Here is a 21,244-nt window from a genome sequence, read left to right as displayed (position 1 = left end):
ATGCTTAGTCCATGATAATAAAAATGAGTAACTCTTCCCAAAAAAACATGGAAGTGAAAATTAACAAACAAACAAGAGGGGCTGGCCCCGTGGCTGAGTGGCTGAGTTCACACGCTCCGCTGCAGGCGGCCCAGTGTTTCGTTAGTTCGAATCCTGGGCGTGGACATAGCACTGCTCATCAAACCACACTGAGGCAGCATCCCACATGCCACAACTAGAAGGACTCACAACGAAGAATATACAACTATGTACCGGGGGCTTTGGGGAGAAAAAGGAAAAAAATAAAATCTTTAAAAAAAACCAAAAAACAACAAACAAGAAATATTTATGGAAATTTCAAGTTTCATCTAGAATTCTTTAAAATATTTTTACAAAAAAGGCCTATATAATAAAGCTATGTTCTTATAACTGAACGAATTTTGACTAAAATGATATGATTTTTGTTGTTTTTATTGCCCCTGCTCCAAAATCCTGCTTTGGCATTTAATATAGCTGAAGCAATCAATTCCTAAGATTGGTATGCATCTTGTTTGTTTTTCCTCTTTCAAAATACTTTCAAACTAATTTTTTTTTCAAGTTACAACTCTTTGATACATTACATGGCTCTACCAAGACTAGTCAGAGTTAAATACAGAAAAACGAGGCTGGGATCTGTTTTGATTCAAATCCCAGATCACAATCTCCAGTTATTTTTCTCAGGATCAACAAAAAGTTTGTAAGGCAATCAACTGGTCCCATTCTGTCATAACAGTAATTTCTTCACACTCCAGAGCTGGCTGAGTCACTATTCACAGTTTAGATTTCATAAACACTGAAAATATTGTTCAGAAATGGGACCAAACGGGGGTTTATAAAAGGATAAAGAACGAACAGGCAGGATTCCTGTTAACGGGTGAAGGAGAAACGTCGGTTAAAAAACGTATCTAGGGGCAGAAGAAATTGTCTTTAGGCTTCTGCTAAAATTCCACTACTTCCAGATGTCATAGCCAGTTGGTTGACACTTGCACAAAATAGTTCCAGTCTTTGTTGATTGATTTGCATATGCCTGTAAAATTATCACATCAGTTGGTTTATTTAAAGTTTGTTAAATAAGGTGATAATCGTAGGCTACTGTTTTCCACATGGTCTGAACAACTATTTTTGCCTTTATCAAAGTTCTAAATTTTGATATAAAAATGGAGGACTGAAAATGTTATCTAAATAAGAGTACCAGGAAGTACAAAGAATAACACAGTAAAGATCTTTAGGGAAAATTATACTAACTCAAATTTTAACGATAAGAATTTAAGTTGTTCACATGTGTAAGAATATATACACCTCAATTTTTTCACAGGGGGCTTTGAATTATTTTTGAAATATATGTGATTTTACAGAATCCTGTAATGTAGACTTGTTAATTTTTAAGACATTGTTCTATATAAAAATGGCTTGGGAAATTTACATTAGCCAAACTGTATTTAGAAGCTCCAAACTTCCGTGTAGCCATCATCAGATTAAATAAAAATAAGCACATATATAACATTTATTTATTCATTCAACAAGAATTTACTAAGGGCATTCACCTTTTTACCTGATTTCTAAATTCCTAGATTTTACCCGATTCACTAGGCTCCGGGATACAAGAGAAGAAAACACACATTCTGTACTACCAGCTCTTGTGAAGCTTATGGTTTAGTAGTTGATATTAAACAAAGCATTACCAAATTGATTACTGAAATACAGTTGTGATAAGATGTATGAAGTACAATTCTCATGAAACAAACACTGTGTGAAAACAAACACAGGGCAAAAATGCTGTGCAGGCTGAATCTCCTGTCCTGACCCCATGAGCACTCTTCAGCACTGTTACTAACACATTATTTTAAAGGTTAACTTTAAAACCTGTTTGAATATATTAAAAATACATATATTAAGGCTTGTGAAATTTCTTTCTTTTTACCTACTTGTCCTTGACAAAAGACATCTAAGAATCATGACGCTACATAGAAGCTAGAAAGATGAATGCGACATACTTCCTATTTATAAAGAGCTCATATAACAAATTTCACTTATTTAGTTCTTTAAACCACAGCCAATCTAATCTATATTAAGATATCAATTTTGCTTTTATAACAGACTTTATTTTTTAGAGAAGTTTTAGGTTCAAAGCAAACTTGAGTGGAAAGTACAGAGTTCTCATTTAACCTCAGACCCGACAAACGCCTAGCCTCCCCGTTATCAACAATCACCACCAGAATTTACATTTGTATACTGATGAAACTACACTGACACATCATTATTACCCAAAGTTCACAGTTTACATTAGGGTTCACTCTTGGTGCTGTACGTTCTACAGGTTTTAACAAATGTATAATGACATGTATCTACCATTACAGTATCACACAGAATAGTTTCATTGACCTAAAAATCCTCTGTGCTCCACCTATTCATCCCTCCCTCTTCTCTAATCCTTGGCAACCACTGATATTGTCTCCATAGTTTGCCTTTTCCAGAATGTTTCAGTTGGAAGCATATAGTATGTAGCCTTCTCAGATTGCCCTCTTTCACTTAATGATATGCATTTAAGGTTCCTCCACATCTTTTCAATTCTTTTTAGCATTGAATAACATTCCATGGTCTGGATGTATCACAGTTTATTTATCCATTCATCTACTGAAAGACAATTTGACTTCCCAACTTTTGACAATTATGAATAAAAACCTGTGTGTAGATTTTCACATGGATATAAGTTTTCAACTCATTTGGGTAAATACCAAGAAGTGTGATGTGGATTGTATGGTCAATTGGTATTTTTCTTAAAGCTGATATACCCATTGTAAATAATTACTTTTTGTTTAACATTCATCTCTATGCCTTTCTAAAGTGTTCTGCTGTACAAACGACTGGGCCTTAAACATCATTTAAACATATTTCTGAGTAGGTATACATAGGTTCCCCATTAAAAAAAAAAAAAAAAACACTAAATTCTTCAGGTAAAAAGGCAAACAATTAATTTCCAAATTTGTTTTTTTTTTTTTTAAAGATTGGCACCTCAGCTAACAACTGTTGCCAATCATTTTTTTTTTTCCTGCTTTATTGCCCCAAATCCCCCCAGCACATAGTTGTATATCTTAGTTGCAGGTCCTTCTAGTTGTGGCATGTGGGATGCCACCTCAACGTGGCCTCACGAGCAGTGCCACGTCCATGCCCAGGATCTGAACCAGCGAAAGCCTGGGCTGCCGCAGCGGAGCACAGGAACTTAACCACTCGGCCACGGGATCAGCCCCCTAATTTCCAAATTTGAATCATGGTATTAATCTTACAAAATTAGTGGCCTTTTGAAGCGGAAATTAAACTCTGCCAAGAGGCAGCATACCATCTCACAACCAGTATAAGAGAGTTTTTATCCAATTTTGATTACTTAATCAATACCCAAAGGAGACTGTTTTTACTCATTCTCCTGGAAACGTTCGTACTAGCAGACTCAGTATTGCCAAAGTAAAGAAGACTGTTTACTTTATTCTCTATATTCCAGTTAAATACAAAGGCCATATACTGCTGAAAATAAGCAATTTCATTCCTTAGAGATAAAGAAAAAAAAATATATTTGATCTATCATTTCAAAACACAACCTCTACGATTAAGGCATGAGGCCACGTGTATGAAACATGTATAGCTAAGAAGGTTAGGTGGATCCAGGATGGTCCAAGGTGGAGATGTCTTGGTGTAAATATTTAGACCTACTGCTTGGTGAGAATAGTCAGAAAAAAAATGGTTATAAATGACGTAGCACATGCCTCTGTTTGCCTGGAGATTCTATTTATGCTTATTTTCCCACTTTAATTACTAAATAGTTCCCTCTCTCCATCAAAAGTACTCTAGTTTCAGTGATGAGTTATATGGTCATCCTAGTTATAAGGAAACCGAATGGTTATTCTCCTCTTCTCTCCCTGCCTCACCTCCTCTTGTGTATTTCTTCCCAGGGGGTAAATAAGAAGAGAATCCTCAGCTAGAGAATCAGTATAACACTAGATAAAGTGTGATATAACTTCACAGAAGGTCTAAGGGAGAATTAAGACAGATAAAAAATCTACAATAATAAAGAATCAGGTGGTATTAAGTGCTATAAGGAAAAATTTTAAAAAGGTAAGAAAACAGAGTGATGTATGGAGTGAAGGAGTGCCTGCTACCTTAGGTAAGAACCTGGGAAGGCCCCTGAGAAGGCAACAGATGACCAGAAATCTGAAGGAAATGAGGGAATGAACCAAGAGAAAATCTGGGGAAAGAATGAGGGAACAGCAAGATAAAGGCTCTGAGAGGGCCACAAGCTTATTTGATGGACAGGAACAAGGCCAGTATAGCTGAAGTAGAATAAGCAAGGGAGGAGCAGGAAACAGGATTAGAGATACTGCCTGGGGCTAGATCATACAGGGCCTTTTGGACTATGGTAGATAAAGATTTGGGATTTTATTATAAATCGGATTGGAGGCCATGGGAGGGTCAAAAACAAGGTACTGACATGAACTGACATTCTGTAAGGATGACTCTGGCTGCTGAGTCAAGACAGGGAGACCAGTTAGCTGTCTACTGCTATAGTTCAGGCAACAAATTAAATAATTTGAATTAGTAGTTGTAGAAGTGGTGAGAAATGATCAGATCATAAATATATCCCGAACATGGAGCCAACAGGATTTGCTACTAGATTAAATGTGCAGCAAAGGAAAAAAGAATAGAAGATGATTCCAAGCATCTCAGTGAACGGTACAGGGCATAAAGAAGATGGGGAGAACAATAAAATTAGAAACTCTGTTTTTGACATGTTAACTTTCAGATACTTAATCCAAGTGGAGCTACTGAGTAGGAGGCTAGATATACAAGTCGAGCGTACAACGCTTAGCTCTGGGCTGAAGATATAAATATCAATGTTATTTAAAGGCACAGGACTGATGAGATCACCTGAAATGTGAGTATAAAAAGAGAGAAGTTCTAGGACTGAGCTCTGAGGCATCCTAACATTTAGCAGTAGGGAGAGGAAGAGGACACTGCAAAGGAAACTGAAATATCAGAAGGGTGGTGTTCAAGAGTCAACGGAGAAAAGAATTTAAAGAAGTAGTAGATTGTGTAAAAAGCTATTGTGGAGTCAAGTAAAACAAAGATTGAGAGCTGATCATTGGACTTGCCAATCTAAACTCTAAAAGAGGGTTTTAGGTTGGTTGTTTTAATGAGAGGTATTATAGCAGCCATGCATGCTGATGGGACTAATCCAGTATAGAGGGAAAGACAGATAATGTAATGAAGAGAAGAGAGAATTTCAGAAGGCCCTAAATAGCCAAAGGGACTAAGATCTAGTGCAGAAGTGAAGGGTGAGCTTGAGGAACACAGATGGATCATTTGTTTTAATAGGCTGGAATACAGAGTAGGACGATCAATTGAGAATGAGGGCCAAGAAACAGGCAGTTTTGGAGCTGGCGTGGGGAAAGCAGAGTTGCAATTAACCAAGGTTGGATCTCAGCAATGAAGTGACAGAGGGGCAAGAGAGTTGAGATTATGAAAGGCAGTGCTTATAGTCATGGACCAACGAATCGGAGCAAGGCAAGGAGGGAAGTGAGAGCATGAAAGGAGTGACAGATAATAAAACGACGTCTGGAGGTCTTCAGAGGATAAAAAAAAATCTTTGTAGTAAGAGAAGTTAGCTGAAAAAAGGGAAATGCTAGTCATAGTTTGAAATGCCTGCAACTGAGTTTTTGTAAGTGGTATAGTCAATGATAATGAAGTCTTGAATATAACCATTTGAGTGGGTCACTCAAGTGAAAGAAAAAACAAGATTCCCTGGAGGTAAAGATAGCAAAGAATAGGGAAGTAAAAATTTTGGATGGATCGCACAAGGATACTGAAAATCACTAAGAATGATTACAGGAATAGTGGGCAGAGGAAAGAGAGTAAACCAGGTGTTCAAACTCTCAGTGAGTAAGAATGACTGGGAGAGAGGCAGATGACTAGAAAAGGAGGGGAAGTAGATAACACAGTCTGATGACATCTACATTTTTTTAAAGAGAGATGAGGTACAGTCATCCATAAATATCAATGATAAGCAAGGAAGACATCAACTCCACTTGCTGGTCCTAAAGTGCACAAGGTGTGACAGATAAAAGTTCTACTTTTTGTGAAGCTGTAGGAAAAAACAGTATTCTCAGGGGAATGCCAATTTTCTATGAGAGAAAAAAGGCGAGATGAACCATCACAGAAGAGTTCAAGGACAAAGAAGATTTTGCTGATGACAAATTGGGAGTTCCAAATGGCAGAGTGAAAAGGTTTGGGAGGTTAGAGATATATAGGAGCTTAAAACAGACTGGAGATATGCCAGAGTCTCACAGGGAAAAGGAAATGAGTGAGAGTGATTTGGAAGGTCTGGACTTTGTGTGGTGATTAAGGTTAAAAGGGATGTAGGGTATAAAATTCATCCTGATGGTATGCTTGGGGGAGCTTGGTAAAAGGTAGATAAACCAGTAAAATTTAGCCTTCCTCTTGTGACTGGTCTAGCTCGCAGAAGGAAGAGTTGGGAGGGGAGGCGAGGTCAGGTAATTGGTGGTCTCACCAAGAATTTGAAGTGCTCTTTGGGTCCCTCTCTTACATCCTACAATCAGAGATGTTGAGATCTGTGGTTCTTAAAAAAAGTGTACGGCTTGCACTTACAGTTAACTTATTCAGTCAACACTATTTACTGAATGCTCGAATGAACTGTGTGCGCTACCACAGGTGCTGGAATTCCTAATTACCTATATTTGAATGTGCCCACTGACTATTACAGTTAAGCAATATAAAAAAGTAATAATATAGTAACAATAATAGATGCCAGGCACTGTTGTAAGTATGTTACATTTAATAAAATTATCTCGATGAGGTTGATACTATTATCTTCATTTTTTGGACAATATATTCAATGTATAGCTCTAAAAATTAAATTCTTTATAATCCAGAATGTACCTGTTTAGGACAAATAGTACTCTTTCTATAAAAATTAGCCTATATATTTTCCCACATGGTTATATGAACAGTGTTTTCCTATATTTTAATCTAGGACAGAGTTTTTCCTCTAAAAAGCAGATTATTCAACTCATGTGGCTAATATTCACTTTTACTAAAATTTTATTGTTCTACTTCAATTATGACAAGTCATCATGTCTGTTCCATTCACTCCTAGGAATAGAACTTTCATGTTTTCAGCTTAATTTGGCATGTCATTTGTTTGGCGGGGGGAATCCTATTTGAGTATTTATAATGATCTACGTTAGGGATTTTCAAGTAGTCAAAAATACAGGAACAGTAGCTAAACACACATTGAAAGCGACCGATCACTTCATAGCTGTTCAAAGTTTACACGACCACTATTCTCATTAATAAACACTGATATCACCAAGTAGATAAAACTTTTTACCCAGAAGCTAATCAAGTAGCAAAGTGCAGAAGTACTGTGCTGGAGTTCTTTAAAACTCTGCTGAATATAAAAATTGGTCCTAGATGGGATCAGAGTTGAATATGCTAAATAGGACAGGGCAGACTGGCATCAAGTAATTCTAAACGTAAGAAAAGAAGGAATGATGAGGAGAAGAACTGAGGAGGACTTGACAACATGTAGGCCATTTTTTCTGTATTATAATAACTATTCAAACCTAAGAATGTAAGCAGTATGAAGCCCAAAATAGAAAAACACACCAAAGTAAAATAATTCACAAGAAACTAATCTTAACATTTTAAAAAACAAAACAAACAAAAAAATCCCTAACGTAAACTTTTGGGATACAACCAAATGACAAAAATTAGAGACAGCCTGTATGCTATATGGTTATCATCAACGGGTGGGGATTCAAAGGGGTGAGGAAATCAGGTCCATGGGAGATATGTGTAGCTTGGAGAAAGTAAGAATGAAAGGGAAAAAAGCGAAGTGGAGGAAGAGATGGGCTGCTGTGAAGAACTAAAGGCACTTGTGAGAGAATAGAGTGGATCCAATAAATATAGCTACCCAAGAGGTTTCAGATTAGGTGTCATATTTTGGAAGGCCAGGAGCTAAGAAGGTTCCAAGTGACTGAAATGGAAATTAATCAAGTCCATAAATACTAATTGAGCACCAACTACATCCCAAGCCCTATCTTGGAAGCTAGGGGTCTTGCAGAAGTTTATAACCACTTTGATTCCTTATCATTTAAAAAACATTAATGACTGCTAAATGCCAGATATTACAGTAGAACATGGCACATAATCTTAGTTATGAACATGAATACCTCCAACAGATAAGCAATTTAAATGAATCTGTAAAGTGAGTAAATTTTATTTTTATTTATACAGGATATTTGGAGGGATATTAAAGCAAAGTAATGACTTTCAAATTAACAAAACTTGATTTAATAACAGCTCTCCAAACTCCTAAAAGTATCATGCGGTATAGTTATAAAAAAATTAGATTCAAAGTTAGTCTTGCTATCAAATCTTAGAAAAGAATGTTATTCACAACAGTGAAAGCAGAGAGCTGGTAATCACTGTTGCTACTTACCAATTACAGAACAACACTACATCCACAGGTATAGATTAATGCTCAATACATTATGAATTTCATTAGTCTACTTTGTTTTTAACAATATACAAATCTTTTTGGTAGGACAAAATAAAACTGCCAGCCATGAGTCAGTAGATAAAACAGAAAAATGTATCCTAGCATCAAATAAGATCCAAGTATGTCTAATAGTCTTTCTCAGTCCTTTTATATTTTATCCTGTAAAATAAAATCTAGTGAGTTAAAACAAGAAACTTGGATATACAAAATACACAACTTATCAGTTAAAAAAATATATAGAAAAAAATGACATGTTGTTACTCCAGAGCAGGAGAAATAAAAGCTAAAATCTCTAACCTAATGTCTACATTTCTACAGATGAAATATAAAGGCAATGAAAAGGAAAAGGAAAGAGGTCTGAAGGAAATAAAAACTAAGTCATTTAGCAGTATACACAAATGATCTGAACCAAAAAGGAGGAAAATAAAATCTGAAATGGCTTTGTAGGGTCAACTGCAAATAGTTTTTGATAAAGTTCTGACTATTTTAGTGCAATACAATAGCAACTTTTTGCTCCAACTCTTAAGTAACTATAATGTAATTCTGTGGTTTCAATAGTTCTATATGTGAACTATTTTGCTTGCCTTTTCATTTGAAACCTTACTTAGAATTATATATCAATGTATGCATGTGTGTATATTTATATAAATATACTAGGGTGTATTTATATAAACTATAAGATTTTTAAAAGTTTTTAACCTATCTTTCTTATTAACAATGGAAAATACCATTTAAAATTAATCTACAGTGAATAACAGTGCCAAGCTGTAGTCTTTGCATCCCTTTTTGGGATATGTAATTGGAGTCAAAATTAAGTTAGATAAATTTTTGGGCCAGTATTCAATCTAAAGAGTTAAATCAATCGTTGCCTCTGAGTAAGTTTTGATTATAAGTAACCTCACTGCCTACATAAAAACAATTAATGACTCTCCCTAGCCCAGTAATTCCATTTTTCTCAAACATGTAATAAAAATAAGTAGAATTTCTTATGTAAGAAATTTGAAATTATTTTAAAATCAAAGCTATTAAAAGACAATTCTGGAAACCAAAAATAAGAAGCTGTCAACAGTCAGTTTATACTTACTGTGCTGCTCCTGATCATTAAAAAAAGGATGGGTTTTAAAGGAATTTATTTTAAAAAGGCCCTAAGGTGTGTGTATATTTTGCTAACTTAAATATTATTGACGTCAAAGGACAAAAGCATTCTCACCTTGTTTTTAAATTACACTATTTCCTATTCTTTCATTTTTACTAAAGTTGAATGAGTATCTATTTAAAATGTTTTAAAATAGGAATATTCCCCCAATCCTTCTTTAACACCAAATAATAGGTATTTCACTCAAATTATTATTAATTTCATATTTTTCCTCCTATTTTCAATACTCATTTCTTCAAAAAGAAATGGTTTTATGTGATTTTTTTTAATTTGTAAGATTTTTAGTGTTTGCTCATCTCTTTAAACTGTCAATTGAATATTTGAAAAATATTCCTACAATCGTGTAATTACTCAAGTTTACTGCTTTCAAATTAACCCTAGATAACATATATTTATAGAAATCGAAGGATTCATTAAATTCCTTGAATAAACTATAATTTAATGTAACTTTAAGATATAAGTATACACAACAGCCAACTGTATTCAATTTAATCTATTCTCAAAACACTAGAAAATAAAAATATTTAAAATTATCTTCTGTTTTTTTATTCTAACAACCTCCCTAAGGTTCTCTATTGACATACAAAAGCTAAACAAACAGGTATTTTATTTGGTCAGACATCATATTTTATAGCATTTAACACAGTCTAAAAACAAGGAGACACAGCATTATTAATTTACATTTTAATTTATGTATCAGTGGCTTAAATATTTTCAGAGAAGTCATTCAACAGAATCCGACACTGTTTTGTTTGGCATTACATAAGAGGAAAAGGGAAAATATTTTTTGTTTCCCCTTTCATGCTAAAGACCTGCACAGATGGACTGAAAATCATACATTTCTGCGCATCCAAGGTTACAGTACACAAAACTGTAGTTTTTAATGATAAGAAATCTATGCTAATACATTTTTGCAAAGCAAACATGAACTGAAATACAGTGAAAATAATTTCAACAAGTGGTATGTTACCTGGGTGGAGCTGGCGGCTACCGAGATGCAGTCAATAAAGCTGTGTCTCCGAGTGAAAAATGCAACTATCTGCTGCCAGCGCGAAGGTTCTGGCTCAGCCTGCAGTTCATCTGATGAGCCCTTTTTCGCCCAGTGTTTCTGCTTTGGGCCTCCTGAGCCATGGCTACAGCTAGTATTGCCTCCTCGACTGGCGCGAGAGTACAGAAGTGTGTTGTTCCCGAAAATGTAATTCATCTCTGCAGCCCTGCAGGTGGTTGCCAAGCAGTCCTACTTCTCTACCAGCTGCTGAGTGGTGAATGACCGGTAAAAACTGCAGCTAGAATTACAGCCGCATCACTTGTAGATCAGGGAAAATAAAAACCTTGAGAAATGATGCTCATTTTCTCTGCAATTTCTTCCCATGAAAGAGCTTGTATCTTCCCTCTGTACCTGTTAGCTGTATGATGTCTGAGTTTATACGTGCAGACAAAAAAGACAGCATAAGGTGGATTTCTTTCTCATGATTATTTTTTCACCAGCATCTGCAGGAACCAAAAGCTGTTCTTTTGTTAGCTGATAACTAGACGGACTGAAATCCAGGAAGTGAGGTCGATTAGCAGGTAAAGAAGGATGTTATAAACACTGGACTACCAAGACCCTTTGGGGCTGCCTGATTTAAGGTACTGGGTGGAGAAACCTGGATTATCAAGTTTCAATCACAGTCCGGAGTAAAATCCAATGGCATCTTTACTGCTTAAATAAATTTTAATATGAACTGAATTTAAAAATACGAGAGGATTGTCTCTGCCAATAGTTGATTGTTTAAAATAATTATTTTACTAAAGGAGCTTTGTCATGCATACATGAATTTCTATATCAGGAAGGAGTTTACATTAATTAGCACTGGTTCTAAGTTTTTTAAAGGTACTATTCTACATTAAACTCTGAGGACATATCTAATGACAGAAGGAAATCTGTTTGTAATGTAGCATGATCATTTTACATAATATATTGGTTTTTAATGCTCTGATAATTGAGTCTAGAGACAGAAACAAATTAATTAACAAAATAAATATTTGGCTCCTGGAACTTTTGTAATATGAAAGAACTGTTAAATTATCATCAGCAGCATCTCTCATATATTATAAACATTAAGATTACAAAGTTATGATTTGCAAAAATGTAAAGAATTAAAGGTAAATTTTTTTGCTTTATTACCAGTGAAACACGTTTTATCCAACACTACATAAATAATACTCTGGTTCACAAAATCAGAATGCTTGATTGTTAAATAGATATTTTCTAACATCTAATATCTAGATCTGTGTTTCTCAACACAGTAGGCCACCCCAGAATCATCCATGGTGCTGGTTAAAAAAGCACACGGGCACCACTCTGCTATCAGAATTTTTAGAGGTAGGGGGATCTGGGAATTTTCATTTTTAAAAAGACTCCTAGGTGACCCTTAAGCATCCTCAAGTTTGAGAACCACAGACTCCTAAGACTGTCCTCTTAATGCTACATTAGTATATAATAACCTATATAGACATTTAAAAACAATATATGAGTAAAATGCTATTTGATAATTTGCCAATGGTTGACTAATTCAATTTTTAACTAGATATAAGCATATCACAAGCCCCAACATCAGCCACAGACATTTTTTTCAGATGTGAACTGACAAAATCTTGCTTACTACGTGCTTACCAGCACCAACAAAATGCGGCCTACTGGAAAGTAGCATTGGCACACTACAACCTCCAGGTCCACTATAAATCCTGATTCAGCAAGAAAAGATGCTAATGCTGTCTCTATGATTCTATCCCTAAGATACAGACACATGCCCAAAACAAGGGTTGAGAGTCCAGTGGGACCCTCTGGAGTAAGATGCTTTGTGACAGAGATTACAGCAAGAAGTTTAGTGCTTTTTCCCAAGGACTGTGGAGACAGTGGCTGGCAATTTTGAGGCCCTAGACAGACTGGTCCTATCCACTTGGGGTAGGGGAGTAGAGGAAAACACTAAGAGTAGAGAGAGAACTAAGAATCCTCTCTCAAGGAAAAAGAAGAAATTTCCTGAAAAAAAATAAGTTTTACCATAGACCAGGTACTTAACAAAGAAGTAATTAGTGTAGTTTATACAAATGCTGTAGTAACTGGTTTGGCTTCAAAATATGTGCCTTGATCCATATCTGACAAAAAACTGGGGTGGGGGGGAACCTAGAATTGATATGGACTCTGTTATTCTGGATTGGTATGGATGAGGATACTGAACATCAATTTTTTATTCAAGTTGCAAATGATACCAACACAGACAGAATAGTAAGCCTCTAGTGTACATAAATTTCTTATCCTAGAGAGCCAAAGAGCTCGAGAACAACCTCAAGTTGACAGATCACCCCATCCCACATATCTCCTGTGTACAGGGAAGAAATAGTTCTCAGTGTATAGATTTATTATTCAAATCCACCGACACCAAGAAAGCAACTTTCAGTTTTAAGAAAGGTTTCTTTATGAAAATGTCCTGTTACCTGAGGTACAAAAATCTAGGATCATCTCATCCTTTGCCCAGGAGTCAATACATGCATAAAAATCATGTAAGTGGCTAAATCACAACTGGTTTCCCACGATTTGATGGGGGGTGAAGGCAACCAACTCCTCACTAATCTCTGCTTTAGAACAGCCCCACTCATGCAGCAGAGCTGAAAGATAAACTCTACTCCATTCAGACACAACGCAAGTTCATTAGAGAACCTGGGAAGTCCATTTAAAATAATGAATTAAAAGAATAATACACATGTCTAAATAATCAAAGATAATCACTATTAACATTTTAATACGATATATAAAGAATTAACATTCTTTTTTCTGTACAGTCTTTCTCTTTTATAGAATGATAATATTACCTATAGAAACTCCAAACAATAGACAAAAGCTTAAGTGAATGAAGTATATCCATTTGGTGAATTATGTAACCTAAAATATGATTATGAAAAATCTATGACTGTGAGAAATGTTTAATTTATAACATTAAATGGAAGTAAAGACAGTTCAAAATTTATACAGGCTAGGACCTCAATTATTTGTACACCTTTCCAAACTCCCAGATAAACCCAGAAGTCTTCACGTAGAGTAACAAAGGCAAAGATTAAATAATCTTAGTGAAAAACTTTAAAAGGTTGAAGCATGAGAGGAAAAATAATACTGAAACTCTAAAATACTAAAAAATTAATTAACTACAAAGCTAATGTACTGTAAATGCAACACAACAGGCATTTTCCTTACCCTTTTGTTTTTATAATCTAGCATATTAGATTTCAAAATATACAACTGCACTAAGGGCAAGACTGAACTAGAAGATTGATAACACAGATTTGTTATTTATCTGGAAAAACTCTGATCACACGTACTGTGTACAAATCCCTTCTGTATGAGCACCATCTAGCGGTCAAACTGTATGAAACTATACGCTCACCTTAGTACACCAGGGTTATCCAAAAAAGGTAAGATAAAATTCAGTAATATTTTAATATGTTCCAGACATGTGAAAACAAAGTTAATTTCGAAAAGGGCCCATTATGTACTCAAAATGGGAAAGATTCTATTCCTACAGCCTTAGTTCAATAGGTATATATTTGCTTACGCACATTCTTCTGCTACCCCCATTTCTCACAATATTTGAAAAATTACCTACTGCTGATGCCAATTTCATTTGATAGTATTCTCAGTACTACTGGATCAAACGTGTCCAGGCTAGGAGACATATTCATTCAAAATAATTACCTCCTCACATACCCTGTTCTACGTCTATTTCAAGTTCCTCTTAACTGTTTACTTTGTACATATTAGTTTGAACATAATTTTCCTTGTCATTGAAGACAAAAGCAAACTATGAATTCTTTTGTTTCCTCAATGATCACTGCAACATCCTATACTAAGCAATGCACCTTTTGCCCTCCTTGTCATTTCACCCACATTTAAATCTATTTTGAAAGAGTCCGGGGTTTTGTTCATTTAAATTGGTTCAATTTACTGTTCTGACCATTTTTCCTAATTTCCAGTTCATTTTCAGTTTTAGGAATCCTGACACTGTTCTTATTACTATCATACCACTATATTCATAACTGTTTAAAATCTAAGCTTACTTTAAAGATTCTTATGTACCTCAAGAATTTACCGACTGTGTCCCTTTCTTCCACATCAAGATTTTTCACCACTATATCTCCAATTTCTTTCTGGAAACTGTCCAGCACAAGCAAGAAAGTTTCCCTTTCAGTCTTAGATCTTAATTACCTTTAGGCTAAGGCCTGAATAAAGTACCTTTAAATCACTGTCTTATTTCACTTATTATTTCAGTAACAAGAATCAGCACCAGTACCATGAGAAACTGACAGATTATTTCACAGCACGTTTCAGGGTGTCAAACCCTCCATAGGGTCAACTCGTCAACTCAGGATTGAGGTCCTTCACACATTGCCCTCACTTCCTAACAAGTACCTTAAGCACGAGCTACAATATCATGAACTTTCCTGTATTTTTAGTTTCCTGTGATTATCATCCTCCTACTGTACTTATTTTCCCCAGTAACTACCTCTTCCACTGAAATGGAATCTTGTACACATCATTCAACACCTCCAAATGTCAACTTCCTTCTTTTCACAATACTCCAAGAATTTAATTTCTCCTTTTACTTTTCATGTTATATCACATTGTTATAACTACCTCTTTATAAAAAAAATACTAATCACTGAAGTCTAGTAAAGTTACTAGCATAGCATAGATGTTTAATAAATGTTTGCTAAATGCCTCTATTGTTTGATAGACAAAACATTCTAGCAGTTGATTTTTAAAGTGAGCACCTATAAATTAATCTTATTTTTCACTATTAGCTTTTATAATAATTGTGCAGAATAAAGCAGTGCCTAATTTACATTCTACTCAGCAAATCACCACTACTCAAAGATAATTTTTCAAATTACAAAAATAATTCATATATTGAGTTCTATGGATAAGAGTTTCTTGCTTGCTTCATTCACAATACTATAAAAGTAGAAAAGCTCCCTATATTTTCTTTTGTTTAAAAAAAAGGGGCTACTAATCTGATAACTGAGAGCATATTTTAAATAAAATATACTTAATTGTTAAGCTTCCTAAAACATTTGTCCTAGTTTAAAAAAATTTTTAAAAACATTAACACTTGCCTTCTTATATCAAAACAAGGCTATTTTTTTTTCAAATTTAATTTCAACAGGAAGTTAAAGGAACCCTAACCATTATGCTATTACTCTACTCACTCCTAATCTATTTCACTTCTCAAATAATTATTTTATGAGGTGCCGGCCACAGTAATCTACACATGAGATAGGAGAAGCAGCAAGAAATTCCCCAAACAGGGTAGCTTTAATAATTCTTAAAATTTTATCAGAATATAGTCTCTCAACAAGCACCAAGAACTTTTAACAAGTTCATATGCTTCTGATCCAATAATATGACTCGGGAAATTCATCCTAAGGAAATAACCCAAACACTTTTTATGCCCAAAGATTATTCACTGTAGCCTTCTTTACAAAACCTAGTAAGAATGGAAATAACAAATAGTAGACTAAAAGCGTTCATTAAATTATGGTACAAATATACTATACAATGTTATCCATTAGGTTTCTAGAAATTTAACATGGGAAAATACGTATAAACAACTTCATAAGAGGAAAAAACTCACATAAAAAAGTAAGATGTAAACTGTGATTCAGAAACAGATGAAAGAGAAGTTAGATAATTTCTTCTACTGGGAATGAAAATCCTTATGTCTCTCAGTCGCCAGATAAAAATCAGAGAGGTAGCCAGCCAAGGAGGGAAGGCAGAGAGGAGGGGACTCACCTGCTGCCCCTACGAGCATCAGAGGCTTGTTTGTAACTGCTTGAGAGACTGATGCTATTATTACCTAAGAAATGAAAATCAACTGAAAAAGAGCAAGAGAATGGCCTACAAGGATGGACAGGTTTTTAGATGCTTTTCAATGAGCAGTTGAACTATTAAATTATTAAATTTGACTTATCAGTTGAATTATTACCATATTACACTAAGATGCTTTGATGCTGGGAGTTTCCTGATTTTACCAAAGTGTGTCGACAAAGGTTTGCATAAACACTCAAAATTGCCACTTGACTAGAGCAATAGTAAAACATCAGCAACTGTCAGATATACATCAATGTCAGAAAAGATAAAATATGAAAAAGGTGTGTTTTTATAACTGATGATAAAGGATATTTTAATCTAATAACATACTCCTTTAAAGAAGTCTGTGTCAAATTTGCCTTTAAAAAGCTGTGGGGTACATAATCCTTTATTATGTAATAATTAACTGTATGCAAGGGACAAGCAACTGTACGCAAAGAATAAGAGCATTATTAAAGCAGATACCAAAAGAATTGGGCAAAATTTACTTCATTCTCTTATGGTGAGAAAATTAGGGGAGAAAATGAGTCAGATTAAGGAAGCAAGTGAGAATCTTAAAAAAGTAATAATGCTTTCTCTCTCAATAACAGAAATATTTAAGCCTCACTGCAGAATAAGGATTAAATAAAGAGATGATATCAGAAATTTACTTTAAAATACCTCAACACAGTGAAGAAGTATGTGGTATGTTGGTTCAATTAACCTAGGCTCTAGTGCAGTGCTTCTCAACTGTGGCTATACACTAGAAACACCTGGAGAGTTTATAAAAACCCCAAAGGCCACACTGTACCCCAGACCAATTAAATCAGAATCTCTGACGTGGTACTCAGACATCACTTTTTTTTTCTTTGGTGAGGAAGACTGGCCCTGAGCTAACATGTGCTGCCAATCTTCCTCTTTTTGCTTGAGGAAGACTGTCACTGAGCTAACCTCTGTGCCAGTCTTCCTCTATTTTGTATGTGGAATGCCACCACAGTATGGCTTAATAAGCAGCATGTAGGTCCATGCCTGGACCGAACCTGCAAACCTCAGGCTGCCGAAGCAGAGTGTGCAAACTTAAACACTACCCCACCGAGCCGGTCCCTCAGATATCAATTTTTAAGTTATGTTAGGTAATTCCAACGTCCAGCCACAGCTGAGAACCACTATTCTCTGAGTAGTTAGTTGTCCAAATTAGGTGTTCCCATTCCTAGACTGATCATCTAGCATTTACCTAGAAAAGTCAAATTTGGAGAATGCTGCTGTAAGACTTTGTTATATTAATATTTGATCAACACCAAAGGTTTTCCCAATTATCATAATGAATGAGATGGGCTTTCACTGGTGAAATTCATTGTATTCCAGTTATATGGACTGGCTAAACTAATTTAGAGACATTAATCCACCAATCCATAAGAGAAAGAGAAGATGCGAAAGAGACCTAAACTCTTAGGGATGGCACCTTACGTTCAACCCCTAGATGTCTGGAAATTGTGGATAACAAAATCTTTTCTCTACAATATTGTTTTACTTGCCTGGAGTGAGCATTTTATGCAACAACAGAGAACCGAGGCTTCACCATATTTAAAGAAGAGGCTATACAAAATACTTGATACATGCTGGCTCATTATTTAAATGTCTGCTTGTGTCAGAATCTACACACACAGAATTAACTATCGAAGGACTGAGGAATTGGGTGTATACAAATTGGCTTCGGATAATTTGTAACAATCAGAATGGCCAGAAATTCAAAACATCAGAAATAAAAGAATTATACATACCTGCGGGGGTATTTCAACTAAAGTAAGAAATAGGTTATGTTAATTCAGTCAAGAAAAAAACAGGCTTACTTTGACAAGAACAGCACATAAAGGAGGAAGAATTGCTTAGAATTCAAGTGTTCTAAGGTTCTTATGTTGCTCAGAATGAGGATGAAAGGTATTTATTGACTTTAGATTTTCATAAGTTAAATATGTATATTAAAATTCGTAGGATAACCATTAAAGGAAGACAGAATAAATAACTTCCAAGCTAATAAGAAGGAAAAATGAGATGAGGAAATATAATCTAAACGACAACATGGAAGAAATAAATGTCCCCTATGTTTAAAAATTAAGAAACATACTTCTAAATAACTCATGGGGGAAGAAAAAAATAATGGAAATAAAAGAAAATGTTAGAATGATAAAAAAATTATATATTAAAACTTGTGGGATACAGTTAAAGTGCTATTAAAGGAAAATTTACAAACTCAAATACTATTAGAAAAGGCTGATAATGTAATAAACAACCAACTTGAGAAACTAAAAAAAAAAAACCAAAGAGAATAAACTCAAAGAAAGCAGAAGAGAAAAAGATGATACTGATAAGAAAAAGAGAAAAAAAATAAAAGAACTATCCCTCTTACTAACAGCCAACTGATTTTTTCCTGTGTCTCTCTTTCAGTCTCCCAAAGGAAGACAAGACCGCTTCTACCAAATACAATCTTTAATTGATATGTAGGCTATCGACACATTTATATTTATATATGTACATAAACGTGTATATATGTATGTATACATGTGTATAAAAACGGGGGTGGGGGTGGCAGGACATGGTGAAGGAACACGAGATCTTTTAAAAAGAGATAGCTTCGCTCATATGTGAAAGATAAACAAATACACAGATAAAAACAGACTGGGTGGAGGGAGGGTGAAAGGGATAAAGGTGACGGATAAAAACTAGTCTATTGGTGGTGAACACAATGCAGTCTACACAGATAATAATGTACACCTGAAATGTACACAATGTCATAAACCAATATGACCTCAATAAAATAATTTTTAAAAAATAGAGAGATGGTTCTTTGAAAAGACCATCCTTTGGCAAAAATGATCAAGAAAAAAAAACAAGGCACAAAAAATATTAAGAACAAAGAGGGGGACTCACCTAAACATGTTAGAGACATTAAAAAAACGAGGATATTAAGAATATCTTAGAATAAATATGATATGGATAAATTCCTAGAAAAAAATAACCTAGCAAAGTTAACAGAAAATCTGAATGGTACTATAACCATTAAAATTTTTAACCAGTAATATGAAATTATACCTCAAAGAGAATTACAAAACCCAGGTTAAGTTTTACTAGTAAGAAATGATCCTTATTCACACACAACCAACAAAGGATTAGTATCCAGAATACATAAAGAATATGTACAAATCAGTAAAAAGAACAACCAATACGAAAACGAGCAAAAATCTTGAGAGGGCGTGTCACAGAATAGGAAACCTGAATGACCAATAAATACATTCAACCTCATTATTAAACAGGAAAATGCATAGTAAAAGCACAATGAGATACTATTTCAAACCCAAACAATGGCAAAAATAAAAATACCAAGTATTGATGAGAATACGGATCAATTAAAACTGCTACATATTGCTGCAAAAAGTAAACTATACTATCACTTGGAAAATAATGTGGTGTTACCCACAAAGATGTGTATACATAACCTATGTTTTTAACAGCACTTTTTATATTAGCAATAATCTGAAATACCATTTACGTAAAGTTCAAGCTAGGCAAATAAACAATATATTGATTAGAGATCTAAATATGTAGCAGAGCTTCCTAAGAAACCAGGACCGTGGTTATTTCTGAAGGGAGAGACAAGGTGATGGAATCAGGGAAAGGTAATGGACTTCAAAGACATTGTTAATGCTCTTTTCCACATCTACTAATATTTAAAACAAGTGTTGAAGAATATTTCAATGTAGTATTTGAAATAAAATAGTTATTTCCTTCACGGAATTTTCAGGTTTGAAAATAGTATCACTGAATATAAAATTAATTTATAAAATTTATCTTTAAAAATGTCTTTGGAATGCTAATAATTATGAAATTCCCTACAACTACGAAACCAGAAACAATCAAGGAGGGAAAATCCTATAGGAAAAAAGAGTTCTCTCTGAGTATGAGCTATACTAGTAACAAAAGTAATATAAAATTCACAGCAACAAAGTAAAGTTATCATCTTACCTTTATCGGTGAAATATGAGAATGAGAAACAAATCCATGGACATTCTCAATTTCTGACAGGTTCTTCTCTGAGACATGAACCAATTCTGGACCTATCAGCTCATTAGTGATTTGTGGGGAAATGTGCTCTTGAGGAGGTGTATCTTCATCCTGATACCGGTATTTCTGTAAAGTAAATTATTAAATATGAAGAAGCCTTGCAAAGCAAAGTGAGTTTAATTCAAATCATGGTTTTCATGACTAGCAAAATACTCAGTAATACTTAACTGTATGAAAAGTGTATTTTATGGTTTAATACACAAGTCTGAGAAAAACAGGCCTCCATTTTAAAGTTATGCCAATATTCTAATAAAATTATTTGATTATTAAAAATAATTCTGATTCTGGGAAGATGGTGGAGTAGGAAGTACCAGGAATCTGTCTCCCCACCTAGACAATGACTGCACAGGCAGAATCTGTCTGATGTAACTATTTTGGAACTCTGGAGTCTGTAGAAGGCTTGCAACTTCCAGGGGAAAACTCGGATAGCAAATTGCATTAATTTTGGTCAATTTCACCACTTCTATTCAACATAGTATGGGAAGTCGCAGCTAGAACAATT

General features: G+C 34.7%; 1 protein-coding gene across 26 annotated transcripts in view; it reads right to left on the bottom strand.

Moving 5' to 3' along the window:
• Nucleotides 1-21,244, bottom strand: part of DLG1 (discs large MAGUK scaffold protein 1) — a 262,589-nt gene that overhangs the window by 141,183 nt on the left and 100,162 nt on the right. For 19 of the 26 annotated variants that reach the window (XM_070583431.1, XM_070583434.1, XM_070583435.1 and 16 more), the window contains one exon: nt 20,644-20,808. In XM_070583431.1, coding sequence (XP_070439532.1) covers nt 20,644-20,808 — 165 coding nt within the window. Of the gene's footprint in view, nt 1-10,713; nt 11,284-16,408; nt 16,580-20,643; nt 20,809-21,244 lie in introns of those variants that run through there. The other 7 variants (XM_070583445.1, XM_070583446.1, XM_070583457.1 and 4 more) reach the window with 4 other exon arrangements.

The sequence above is a fragment of the Equus przewalskii genome, chromosome 18 (assembly GCF_037783145.1).
Source record: "Equus przewalskii isolate Varuska chromosome 18, EquPr2, whole genome shotgun sequence".
NCBI lineage: Eukaryota > Metazoa > Chordata > Mammalia > Perissodactyla > Equidae > Equus > Equus przewalskii.
The sequence above is the reverse complement of the archived record's forward strand: the minus strand, read 5'-3'. Positions and strand labels throughout refer to the sequence as shown.